This window comes from Pelobates fuscus, chromosome 1 (assembly GCF_036172605.1).
Source record: "Pelobates fuscus isolate aPelFus1 chromosome 1, aPelFus1.pri, whole genome shotgun sequence".
NCBI classification, from domain to species: Eukaryota; Metazoa; Chordata; class Amphibia; order Anura; family Pelobatidae; genus Pelobates; species Pelobates fuscus.
In genome coordinates, this window is record NC_086317.1 from 788,144 (window position 1) to 802,289 (window position 14,146).

The window sequence follows — 14,146 nt, forward strand, 5'->3', positions numbered from 1 at the left end:
AAAGTCACAATATGTCCCCAGACGGTTCTTAAAGGGCCATACACACCCAATAAAAGTCCATAAGTTTTCAGGGGCACAATCTCCCAGGGGCCATAGTCATGAGGAAGGAGGCTGGCAAATAGGCTTCTCCACAATCCAGGGAAGCAGGGCAATTTATCATTTAAAGGGCCAGTTTCAAATAGAAGTTTGTAACAGGAGGTTTATGTGGAATTTTCAGAATGGAAAAACAAAACTAATAGATATAAAATATAAAGAAAATGTATAAACAAGCCCGGGAGAACAAGGAACTGAACGACCCCCGACAGGCGGTCCAACGGTGACTCCCCCCCCCCCCCCCACACACCCTCCATTTTGCTTACTGGGTCTATAATGGATCGTTGTAATGGTCTTAACTTGGTTGGAGTCCGAAGTGCAGAGATGTTTGCTCACCCTTGCAGATAAACACAACCCACGGTAAGAAGCTACCTGGGCTGTGAATCTGTGCATGAGGGATTGGCAGGAACAATAACCGGGTACGAGGAAACAGACAAGGGCAAATCCAGGAGAGTAGTCAGGCAAAGTTCCAAAGGTCAGGGCAGGCAGCGAACAGGCAATAACAAAATCCAGAAGCAGGGGTCACAAGGCAAGTCAGTCTTGAGCAACAGGAAACAATGAAATGATCCTGTCCTCAGGGAGAGGCAGTGTTATATACGTGGATAACTAGCAATCAGCCTCAGGTGGACTTAGAGTGATAGACTGCAACAACAGGTGAAGTCCAGCCCAGAGGCAGGAAAGATGGTTAGGATACAGAAGGGCCTAGGTTCAAATCCCCTGTTTGGCACCTCTGGGATAGCCACGCCTGGCTGTCTGGATGGCACGGGGAGAACTGTGACAATTGTGAAGTCATAGGGTTGTAGTGCCAACTTAACAGCCTGGCATTGTCTCCAGCGACCCGGTTAAGCCAAACCAATAGGTTGTGATTCATGAGTAGGGTGAATTGCTGTCCGTAGATATAGGGCTGCAGCTTTTTGAGTGCCCACACCACCACCAGACACAATGGCGGCGTAGCTCACCTCCCTGAGTAGTAGTTTTTCGACTGAGGTAAGCTACTGGGTGTTCTCCGACATCATCCCCTACCTGGCTCAGCAATCCAAACATAGATGCATCTGTGTGGATGAGAAAATGTTTATTCGGATTAGGAGCAGCCAGGACAGGGGTATTTATCAAGGCGTTCTTGAGGGCATGGAACACCTGCTCCCACTCTGGGGTCCAGTTTACCTGTCTGTGCAGGTTCTTTTTGGTCAGGTCGGTGAGGGGCTTGGCTAGGGCACTGTAGTTGGGGACAAACTTCCTATAGCCAGCAGTCCCTAGGTCTAAGTGCGGGGACGGGGCCAGTGAGCTACTGCCTCAACCTTGGCTGGCTCGGGCTTCTGCTTCCTACACCCTACTCTGTGTCCCAGGTACTGCACTTCTGCCATCCCTATATGGCACTTACTGTGTTTTAACGTCAATCCTGCCTCCCGGATTCTGTCTAGTTCTGCTATCAGGTGCTCTTCCCAAGTGTCGCTGTATATGGCGTTGTCGTCCAGGTATGCGCATGCATAGTCCTGGAGGCCATCCAACAGCCGGTACACCATCCTTTAGAAAGTGGCCGGGGCATTCTTCATTCCAAATGGCAATACCTTAAATTGGTACATGATAAATGGAGGGACAAATGCCGACTTGGGGAAAGCATTTGCCGCTACGGGGATTTGCCAGTACCCCTTGCACAAATCTATCGTGGTGAGGTACTGCCCACAAGCCATCCTGTCTAATAGCTTGTCTATACATGGCATGGGGTACGCATTCAAGACAGTCTTGGCATTAAGCCTCCTGTAGTCTACACAGAACCGGGTGGCTTTGTATTGTTTGGGGACTACCACTACTGGGGAAGCCCACGGACTCTTGGGCGGCACGATTACCCCTAGTCGGAGCCTCTCCTGGAATTCCTGTCTCATTCTCTCCTGAACCGCCTCTGGTATTCTGTATGGGGCTTGTCGCAGAGGTTGTTGGTCGGGGGTCTCTACTCTGTGGGTGGCTAGTGAGGTAAGCCTTGGCAGATTAGAGAATGTCTCTCGCTTTGCAGACAGCATCTGCGTTTCTTCTCCGTCAGTCGTCCCCTATGTGGACCTCATCTAAGGACCCTGCCTGAACCCTAGACGGGTCCTACTATGAAAAATACCCCTTTCTGTCTCATTAGAGATATATTTGCCAGAAGCTCAAGGAAGCAAGGTGAAGGGTCAGAGTAGGACCCGTCTAGGGGGGTCTGCCTTGACGTTGGCAGGCGGGCATTCCCTTCAGTGGAGTAACTAAATGACCTCCATGTGTTTAAATATACATAGGGATTAAGGAGAGAGCGCAGGTAACTTTATTTATTTTTTTACATTAAAATACATGACTTATATTACACAGAACTGAACCCCCACATTTGACATATCCCCAGATCGCTTGGATCTGTGTGCTCAATAAACCTGAATAGTGCTCAGATCCCACGAACATAGTCGAATCACCATGGGTTTCAAGTGTTTATGTAAGTCTCTTTTGACTGACCGCAAGCATGGCTTTCCTGCCCAAAATAGTTCCACAGATTTTGGCTGTGCAGCCGGTCTATTTCCAATAGTTAAGTTCCGTTCGAATGCACAAATGGGTCCGTTCATGCAAATAGCCAAAGTCAAAGTGGTGTTCGAACTGTCAAATGCCGTTTGACTCCAGTCGAAGTGGCGAAGTTCTGGAGAAGGTAAAGTTCAGTGGTGTTCGTGCCATCGCATGTCCGATTTGAGTTCCATGAACTCGACGACCAAACACAGCTGAACTCGTTCGACTAAACCAGATGGCCGCCGCAACGTGTTCGACCATACGAACGGCAGCCACCCAGCTGTTCGTCAATTAGCTGCAGTTAACCACAGCTCCTGGGAGGTAAATGAGGGACACACTCCACTGGCGGGTGGTCCGGCTGTTTGAAAGTTTGTTCGGCAACCCCAAATACCGAACCATAGCAGGGTAAAGGCACGAACAAGCCTTTCCATAGCCCTAAGACCCATGTTAACATATGGGCCATTGTCCTGGGGTAAGAGGCTGGCAAGCAGGCCCCTCCAAACACCAGTGACGAAGGTGCTTTCTTCACACATCTTCCCTTTACGAGGGAGAGTAACCAGGTACCTGACCTTATGTTGGTCAGTACCTGAGTTAGTCGAATAGCCCACCCACAAAAAGCAATGACTGGACCTGTTGACTCCTGTCGTCAGCTGCGTAGTGGGGAAAGTTGGTAGTTCCTGGATTAAGGACAAGGTGAAGGCAGAGGCTAACTGCGCTCTGCCCGGTTGCCAGCACTTCAGCTTGGGGGGCCTGCAGGTAGTCAGGCCCTGTGCAAAGGGATAGGGGAGTGCAGAGGCCAGCAGCGCTCTGCCCTGATGCCAGCTCTTTTGCTGCAAGGGGGTCAGCGGGTTTGGTAGTCCCATCCACTAACCCCAGAGCCTGGTTGGAAATTGGCTGGTGCTGGGTAGTGGGAGCGACTATTTCCACTCCCAGTGATGCTGGTTGCTGCAGGGACGAGAAACCAACAATCCGAAGATGTGTGCCGAAAGCACCTGTGATGCTGGTAGGGGAGCATGGGGTAACTCAGCCAGGTCTTCCAAGCTGTACAGTCGGGTGGATTGAGGCCGAATTGAGCTTATGAAGTATTGGTAGTCCTGCTCCAGATCCCATTCCCGGGTGACCAGATGGAACAGGTCAGGTTCTAGGTCAACCGCATTAGGGAGATCCAGCATGGCTTCATGATAGTCATGGATGTCCCAGAAGTGGGACTCTGTAGTACTCCCGAAGTCTGGGTTATTAAATGTTTCCCAGAACAGGCCAGGGCCATTGTAATCCTTGCCCTCTGAGTTTTCGTAATTGGCCATCTTGGGAACACGCTGGACAGCGTACCACTGTAGCGCCTGGTACTTGTCACCGAGGTACAGTTGCCTCCACACTAGTATCTCTAATTTCTTTACCCACTCCCCCTGTTGCTGCTCACCCAAAAGAGGCATCCTCATTGCCACTAGGGGCCTGTAGTCGCTGCTGCCTGCTGGGAAGAAGTTTATCTTGCCAACGCTGGACGCTCTCCAGTGCTACGTCCCACAGCTTCTTTCTGGCCTCCTCTCTGTAGTCCAACATGGCCGCCTCCGATATCGGTCCATCCTGTCTGTCCAAAGGGTTCTGCACCCTCCAGTAAAACTCCTCCTCGTATGAGTTTGCTGGATAGGGGCTCACTTGCTCCATGCTGCTGTAAACAGGGGCGCTGTACGAATACTAGCGCTGCCCTCAATATGACTCACACATTACCGGTGTCTCCGAGCTGCTTCTCCTCGCACTAGGACGCTGCCACCACTGTAATGGAATGCCTGGCACCCCGACTGGGAACCTTCAGTTGACGGATGCTCCTAGTGCTTCCCAAAGGCTGCAAGCACTCCACCAGACACCATAACCACCGCAGATCACATGAACCACCACAGCATGGTTGGGGTCTCGCCGTCTCCACCCACCCTGGACCCAAGACCAGGGTTCAGCTTCCAGTAGGTAGACCTCTCTAAAATCCAGAGAGCAGGAACGAGCTCTTACCAGAGCTTAGTGATTATACTCTGGGGAGTATACTGATTATAGCAATCCCCAGAGTGTAGTTCTCCAACCCCCAAACATGAGCTGAAACTTCATGAAGGTACAAGATGATCTGTTTATTGAGCACAAAGGCATTTCTTTTATACACATTCTCAGGCCAGAGGCACACCCCCTGGACCTGATGGAACACAGGGACAAAAGGGACACAAACCAATGGGAACAATAATTAACACAGTAACACTCCCACATACACAGTAAAATCCCTCCCTTCTATCCTGGAGATAATTGGCTTAAGTGACCGTAGTAAACTTAATTATCTCCAGGTACAGAAAATATTTCCAAGTTACAACTGCAACAAAACACATTAAAATACAAAACTTATATTCAACAGAACTGAATCCCCACATTTGACATGTCCCCAGATAGCTTGGATCTGAGCGCTCAATATATCCGAATAGCGCTCAGATCCCAAGTACATAGTCGAATCACCATGGGTTTCAAGTGTTTATGTAAGTCTCTTTTGACCGACCGCAAGAATGGCTTTCCTACCCAAAATAGTTCCACAGATTTTGGCTGTTTCCAATAGTTAAGTTCCGTTCGAATGCACAAATGGGGCCGTTCGTGCAAATACCCAAAGTCAAAGTGTCGTTCGAATTGTTGAACGCCGTTCGACTCCCGTCGAAGTTCTGGAGAAGGTAAAGTTCAGCGGTGTTCGTGCCGTCGCGTGTCCGATTTGAGTTCCATGAACTCGACGACCAAACACCACTGAACGCGTTTGTGGCGGAACCAACCTCGCCACTGTGCACTGGAGAAGCCTGTGGATGATTTTGACATATGTTTGTATTTGGAGTATGCTGATTCGGGAAATGTAAGTTTTATGTGAATGTGATGCATACTTTCAAAGTTATGAATAATGTGGAAAAACTGTATTCCTCTGCCTGTGATAATTATATCACCCATTGTGTTCAGTAATCATATCACAGGCAGAGGGGAGGATTTGTGTGGGAGTGTCTGTGTGTATTGTACGGATTGATTGGTTGTTCTGTAAAACCCTGTGGGCAGTACTATGTTTGTGGATTGGGAATAAAAGAGGCTGTATGTGCCAGTACAGTCAGATTCTGCTTAACCCTCAAAACGAAGTGTCGTCTCGTTATTGGGGGAATTGGATTGTATGCTGACTGCCAGGAGTGTAACCCTTTCGCATGATTTTCCTGTTCGGCTGTTTCCCGGGTTCGTGTGTTTCCAGTTCGGGAGATTGGTGCTTACAGTAGCTGTCGGTGCATCTGGAAAGGGGAATATAGCCTAAATGGTTTTTAACCTCTGGTGAGCAAAACAGTCCGTTACAGCGCTCGACTAAACAAGATGGCTGCCACCACGTGTTCGACCATATGAACGGCGACCACTCAGCCGTTCGGCAATTAGCTGCGGTTAACCACAGCTCCTGGGAGGTAAATGAGGGACACACTCCACTGGTGGGTGGTCCAGCTGTTTGACAGTTTGTTCAGCAACCCCAAATACTGAACCATAGCAGGGGAAAGGCATGAACAACCCTTTCCATAGCCCTAAGACCCATTTTAACATATGGTCCATAGTCCTGGGGTAAGAGGCTAGAAAGCAGGCCCCTCCAAACACCAGTGACGAAGGTGCTTTCGTCACACCGTCAACCTGCTGCAGCTACAGTGGTTATGGTGTCCAGTGCAGTGCTTATGATACTCAGTGAGCACTAGGAAGCCTGATTGGCGGAGGTACCCAGTCGGGGCGCCAGGCGGTCCGCCACAGAAGTGTAAACCTTAAATCTCTCTTTACAGGAAGGGTTTAGGAAGGCTGTGTAAGTCACATGCAGGGAGTTAACTCCTAAAAAAAAGTGAGTTAACTCCTAAATGTGATTTAACTCCTCTCAACTAGATATCATGGCACCTCCTACATTTAAATGCAGCAGGCGCCTCCAACAACAACCCTGGCACACCAAGCTGACTCGATACCTCCAAAAATGCTCCAGAACTGCTGAACGCTGTTGGAGAAAGTCTCACTGTACGTTTGACTTTATTCACTATAAATTTATGCTGCGCTCATACAGCTTGGCTCTTTCCTCTGCAAAAGTAAATTACGGCAATACCCTCATAACCACACTCTCCCGCGAACCCTGTAACAGATCGACGGGCACCCCGACTGGGTACCTCCGTTGAAGGATGCTCCTAGCGCTTCCTGAGGGCTCCAAGCACTCCAGCCGACACCATAACCACCGTGGACTCCTTCAGAGAGCAGGACAGGAACAAGCTCTTACAAGAGCTTAGTAGTGATTTAGCAAGGGAGTATGACAATCCCTTGTAGCAGATTTCCCCAATAAGAGACGGCACTCCAAATTGAGGGTGAAGTAGAACTGACTGTACTGGCACATACAGCCTCTTTTATTCACATTGTACAAACATAGTACTGCCCACAGGGTTTTGCAGAACAACCAATCAATACGTACAATACACTGAGACACTCCCACACAAAATCCTCCCCTCTGCCTGTGATATAATTACTGAACACAATGGTCTAACATAATTATCACAGGCAGGAAAATACACAGTTTTACACAATATTCATAACTCTAAAAGTATACATTCATTACATTTTCAGAATCAGCATACTCCAAATACAAACATACGTCAAAATCATACAAATTGGTCCAGTGGGTCAAAAGTTAGTTGAAAGTCCCTTTGTGACCGTCTGCAAGCATGGCTTGGGTGTGGTAAGCCAATTACCTCCAGCATACAGAAAATAGCTCTATTCACAACAACAGTAAAAACACATAAAAATACATAATTCATATTATACTTAACAGAACCCCCACATTCAACCTATCCCCAGATAGCTTGGATCTGAGCGCTCACTAGATCCGAACAGCACTCAAATACCACAAACACAGTCAAATCGCCATGGGGTTAAAACATAGCAACAAGTTCCAACTGGTCTGGCAGTGTCCCTGGGACAACGCCCTGCTGGAGAACAATAGACAGGAAACGGGGGAGGGGCACACCTTCTCATGTATTCAAAGGGGCAGAAAAAGTGTTTCAAAATCTAATAAGCCCAAATAATGTCTTTAAAGGGCAATACATCCCAGGGGCCATAGTCGCATGGCAGGAGGCTGGCAATCAGTCTTCTCCAATGCCCAGTGGCGAGGTCGGTTTCACTACAAACCCAAACGACTCTTTCACACATTTAACTCTCTCCTTCGCCCTATTGTTCCTCCTCCACCTACTAACTTGACCGCCTCAGACTTTGCAACTCACTTCACTGACAAGATCTCTAAAATCAGGAAAGAGATCTCTCATCTTTCTTCTTCCCCTTACAATACTTCCCCTAACCTCACTTTCTCTGCTATTCTATGTTCATTCGCACCCGCTACAGTGGAAAAGGTTTCTGCTCTACTCCAGTCCTCCCACCCCACCACCTGCTCCCTAGATCCAATTCCCTCACATCTCATCCGTACTCTGTCTTCTTCTCTTTCTCCACCTCTCACTAAAATTCTCAATCTCTCTCTCCTCTGGCATATTTCCATCGCCCTTCAAACATGCAACTGTAACCCCAATTCTAAAGAAGCCCAGCCTTGACCCTAACTCCCTGGTTGTCTGGTTACAACTACATGTTTGCTCGTCCACCCACTGTAAAGCGCTACGGAATTTGTTGGTGCTATATAAATAATATAATAATAAATGACAGTTGAGCAGTGAGACTGCTGGGGCATGACCTATACACCAAAACCACTTATTTGAGAGAATTATTTTCATGCTTAGAGTGCTCCTTTAAGTGTTTCTACAGACTAAACATCCACTGATCACATTGTCACTTCCCCCCCCCCAGCGCTGTGTACAGAATAATTACAGAGACAATCCCTTCCACAACTTCCGGCACGGATTCTGTGTTACTCAGATGATGTACTGCGTGATATGGGCATGTGAGCTGCAGGTACGTCACACAACTACATGTTTGCTCGTCCACCGACTGTAAAGCGCTACTCTGTCTCTATCACTCCCTCACTGTCTCTCCCACACACACACACTCTCTCACTGTCTCTCTCACACACACACTCACTGTGTCTCACACACTCCCTAACTGTCTCTCTCTCACACACACACACACACTCCTTCACTGTCTTTGTCATACATACTCCCTCACTGTCTCTCCCACACACACACACTCTCTCACTGTCTCTCTCACACACACACTCACTGTGTCTCACACACTCCCTAACTGTCTCTCTCTCACACACACACACACACTCCTTCACTGTCTTTGTCACACATACTCCCTCACTGTCTCTCACAGACACTGTCTCATTATGGTCTGTTTCGGGTTCTCTTCTTCTTGGTGGTATCTGTCTGTCAGTCATCCTCCATGTTGTCTGTCCCTTCTGATCTCTCTCTTATTTTATTTCAGGGCTGCCTAACTGCTGCCGATACTGTAAGTCTTATGGTGGCCTCGCTGTGCCATGACTTGGATCACCCTGGTCTCAACAACGCGTGAGTAGAGTCTGGTCATCACACCACGATATAGGAGTTATTATCACGACTCAATATAGGAGTGTTTATCACTATCACGACTCGATATAGGAGTTATTATCACGACTTTAATTAGCAATTTATCTTCAGATATCAGGTTAATGCTTGCACAGAACTGGCTTCTCGATTCCAGAATAAATCACCACTTGAAAACCATCACTGGGCCGTCACATCGCAGATCCTGAGCCAACCGCAGTCCAATATCTTACTCCATGCTGACACAGAAGACGTCCAGCAGATATTAAAGGTGACACCAGAAAAGCAGAAATACGGATGTATTCTTATAGGAATTAGTGATCTAAAATGTGTTCTGGCCAACAGAAAATGCATGTTTCAGTATCTATTCTATCCTATTAAACAAACATAAACGTTAAACTACGAAAAAATACAAACTCCTTTTCCAAGTTACGCACAGGAAAACCTTGGCTAAGTCAGTAAATGCACTGTATTGGAAAAGACCTCAGTGGACATTCAGAACGTAGAGTAAAATACGTACAACAGGAACAAAAATGTCAGTATGTAAAGAAAATTACCGTCGTAGCCTCGATTCCCAGGCTGTGTCTACTATAAATCAAATTGCATAACACAGATATAGTGTGTAGAAAAGGCCACAGCCATTTTTATTTATTAAATCAGTCATTGCCTCCAATTGACATTAAATATATATTGAACCTTATAACAGCATTAGGCAATGTAACACAGGGTTAACATAACCCTAACTAACTTTCAGACCGTAATTAACATAATTAACCATTATTAACCTTTCCAGCATCAGCTGGCTCCAATCCAACTGATGGGACAGAACCGTCTGCCCAGCCCCCCATTTAGGCTAAGAGCCCCTTTTGCGGCTCAAAACCTCTCACCAAGCCTTCATTCGTCTATCACCACATCCTCATTGTGAGGCCATAAACCATCCCCAGGAGCAAGCTACCGCCAATGCCATAGCAGATGACCACTTACTACGCTTGGGCATTTCCACCCAAAATTACCTGACCTATTTGTTCCCTTCTTGTAATTACATGAAAACAAAATCCAATCTAAAGTCTGATAAATGGACCCCAACTGCGGCAACTTCACTTGCATTCCACGGGGCGATGCCTCATCACAACACCCTTCAATTTTCAAGTGATAATTGCCATTAACATATTCACTTTCCCCCTGCTGCACTCCATTGCGCGGATATCCTTCACAAGCCTCCACCGCCACCTAGATACCATCTTGGACTAGACCAGTTTTATCCTAGGGGCCAGTTCCACAATACTCAGCACATCCTTCTACATCACCCATACCAATTCCCTCGTTGGAACCCATCCCATTTTCTTTTACCCAGCATGAATCACCATGATGTCAGGCAGGCTGTCCCAGCAAATGGAATGTGTGGCGAAAGGGACCCCACCACTAGTTTTAGGAGGTGACTGATTACCAGCCTCATGCCTTGGGACAATGGCCCTGGGAGATTGGGCACTTTAAAACCAGTATTGGGGCTTATGGACTTGTATTGGTGTTTAAAAGACAGTTCTGGCCCTTTAATTGGAACTGGCTGCTTTGTCCCTCCTCAAGCTCTATTTCAGCCCTTGCTAAACTTAAACCCATGGTGATTTGACTGTGTTCGTGGGATCTGAGCGCTGTTCGGATATATTGAGCGCTCAGATCCAAGCTATCTGGGGACAGGTTGAATGCGGGTGTTCTGTTCAGTATGATAGGAATGATATATTTTTGTGTATTTTTGCTGTTGTTGTGAATAGAGATATTTTCTGCATGCTGGAGATAATTGGCTTAGCACACCCAATCCATGCTTGCAGTTGGTCAAAAAGGGACTTCCAACTAACTTTTTTTTATAATTCTTTATTTTTGCAGTGACAGACAATACAGCTTGTAAACAGTATTGGGGCTTGTGCAAAAGCCTAGCTTCAAGAGATACAATGGTATTTCAGTGATACAGAAAGAAGATAATGATTTTGTTAGGCATACATTTGATGTTCGGAAGCCCCGCCATTATTTTCTGTGTTATTTTCCTGAGGCCGCAGTCCGTCAGTGTTTTTCCATTGTTATAGAAATAATAAAATTCAAAACCGGAAAACACCATAATTGGTGTATTCCTTGAAATAAAAGGTAATTCTAAAACTTTGGTACATAACCTGTTAATCTATTCTTCTTGTAGTTATCATTTTGTCCTCCCCCCTCCCCCTCAAAGTTATGAATATTGTGTAAAATTGTGTATTTTCCTGCCTGTGATAATTACGTTAGCCCATTGTGTTCAGTAATTTTAGATTTTTTGTGTAATTGCTGGGAGTGTCTGAGTGTATTGTACGTATTGATTGGTTGTTCTGAAAAACCTTGTGGGCGGTACAATGTGTGTAAAATGTGCACAAAAGCTGAGTGTTGGATTAAAGCTTCAGTTCTACTTACTGGGGGAATCTGCTACAAGGGATTGCTATGCTAGTCATACTCTCTTGCTAAATCACTGCTAAGCTCTTGTAAGAGCTTGTTCCTGTCTTGCTCTCTGAAGCAGTCCACGGTGGTTATGGTGTCAGCTGCAGTGCTTGGAGCCCTCAGGAAGCGCTAGGAGCATCCTTCCATGGAGGTACCCAGTCAGGGTGCCAGGTGATCCGTTACATAATGCATAACCATAGGCAAAACCCCTTCCCACAGCATACCCCGGACTCCAAACCACTACACCTGCAAATGCTCCATAGGAAAGCCCAGCTGCAAACCCCATAGCCTAACATAGCCCCATAGCCCATAGCGGCTCTGCTTTCGGACCAGTACACAAAAGAGTGGTCAATGATTCAGGCCACGTATTTCGCCCTTATAACGAAAGGAAGAGAAAACCTGCACACACCGGACCCCAAACGTCCAGAATCTATTGAATTCCCAGAGCCCTATATGCTTAACAATCCTCTCTCCCAGACTTGGTGCATCGTTTCTGTTGTGGCCCCAGTCCTGGAAGAGTGCGTCTTTGAAGTCCTTATGCAGAAGATTCACTGTCGAAAAACCTTTCCGTAACAACCATAGAAAACTGAAACCTAGCAAGAGACATACCATCCACGTGTACTAGCCAGGAACTCCCCCTGCCGGGCACACCGAGAGATACCCCGCAAGGTAATCCACTGGGCAAACAGCACTGCCCGAAACGCTATAGTGAACTGTACGTACTGCTTTTCCAAGCACAGAGACAGACTCCATTGAGCACATGGGGACACAAAGACAGTAAAACACTTTAAAATACATAAATTCACCTTTTACACATAACACACAGACATTTCACCTATCCCCAGATAGCTGGGATCTGAGCGCACAAAACTTCTGAATAGCGCGCAGTTCCTACTCACACAGTTCACTTGCCATGGAGCCGAAGTCTTTAACTACACGAATGGGCTCCATGGCATAGCTATCTGGGTTAACACATTGTCCGCCGCCACCACATGTTTGAAAGGGGCATTGTGCTAAGTCCCAATATGCACAAATAGTGTTTTTAAAAGGCAATACACCCCCGGGGCCCTAGTCACAGGGCAGGAGGCTGGCAAGCAGGCCTCTCTAAAAACCCAGTGGCGAGGTTACTTTCGCCACACTCCCGAACCATTACGTTCGGTACTTTTTATTGTATTTGATACTCCTGAAAGAGACCGACCGCACAGCCTGATTTCATGGAATTCCTTTGGGCAGGAGCCTCGTGTGCGGTCGGTCAAACTGGGACTTCCATGGAAATCCCGAACCCCTGGGTGATTTTTGAATATCTTAGTCCCTCAGATCGGGGCTATCGGGGGATATGACTATATTGGGGTTTGTGTTTTGGGGGTACTTTTAATATATTGAAAAATTTATGTTTTCTGTACCTGGAGATAATTGAGTTTAGTACAGCTTGTGGGGATATTTATGGGATGATAATATTATACAGTTGAGAATTGCCCACTATTTCAATTCTCTTAGATCTTAGAGATCGTTATCATGTAAGTGAAATGTATTCCATACAAATAAAATCACAATTTGTTATAATAATAGATATAATTTATTGTGACAAATAAAATAATAATAATATTAGGCAGCATGCATGATAACAATCAGTGAATATTTTAGTATAACATAAGTATGCAATACAATGGCAATGTTAAAACACATTCCAATGGCTAACAGCATCAACTGTCAAGACTTACAATATTTATGGGGTACTTCACAGACACAGAAAGCAAAACTTCACACAGCCCAGCGAATAGTCGTAAAACCTTCGCCAACAGTTAGATCAACTGAGTAACCCTTTCAATGCTGGCTAGATCCTCCTAGGCATAATATCCTATTATCATGTAATTTTCAATTAAAATAACATTCAAACCAGCTCATTAATCATTTACTGGAACCATCCAATAAGAATAAAATAATCTACTAGATTTTTACAAAAGCCGAATTGTAATTTGCCTAAAAAGATATCTTCTCTTCTTTTAGAGCAAATCAATACACCTGGATAAAAACAGCGGTATGCTAACACGTGATAATATCACATTAATATATAATTATTCTTAATTCCACCTGCAGAATGGAATGTTTATAACTGTTACGGTTGCCTCCAGGCTGGCTGGAAGTTGGACCGTAGAAAGGATGCTCCTAGCGCTCACCAAAGGACCATCAGCACCGTAGACACCATAACTACTGCGTAGCCACCATAAGTACTGCAGACTCCACGAACCACCGCTGCTGGGCTGGTATCTCGCCGTCTGCTCTGCGCCCTGGACCTACGACCAGGCTCCAGGTTCCAGTAGGTGAACCTCTTCCTTCTGTAGAGCGAAGCAGGATCAGGAACAAGAGCTCTTACAAGAGCTCAGTAGCAAAGGGAGTATGAAGAGCATAGCAATCCCTGTAGTGATTATAGCTGTCCCCTACAAACATGAGTCAAGGCTGCAAGTTAGAGGGTCAAGTCATTCTGTTTATTGGCACCAAAAGAACCTTCTTTTATGCAGGTTTTCCTGAAGGGTGTTACAAAACAACCAATC

At 46.3% G+C, this 14,146-nt stretch overlaps 1 protein-coding gene across 4 annotated transcripts in view; it reads left to right on the forward strand.

Moving 5' to 3' along the window:
* LOC134601104 (high affinity cGMP-specific 3',5'-cyclic phosphodiesterase 9A-like) overlaps positions 1-14,146 on the forward strand; it is a 99,608-nt gene that overhangs the window by 44,078 nt on the left and 41,384 nt on the right. For all 4 annotated transcript variants that reach the window (XM_063445538.1, XM_063445557.1, XM_063445550.1 and 1 more), the window contains 3 exons: positions 8,464-8,568; positions 9,040-9,122; positions 9,252-9,408. In XM_063445538.1, coding sequence (XP_063301608.1) covers positions 8,464-8,568; positions 9,040-9,122; positions 9,252-9,408 — 345 coding nt within the window. The remainder of the gene's footprint in view (positions 1-8,463; positions 8,569-9,039; positions 9,123-9,251; positions 9,409-14,146) is intronic.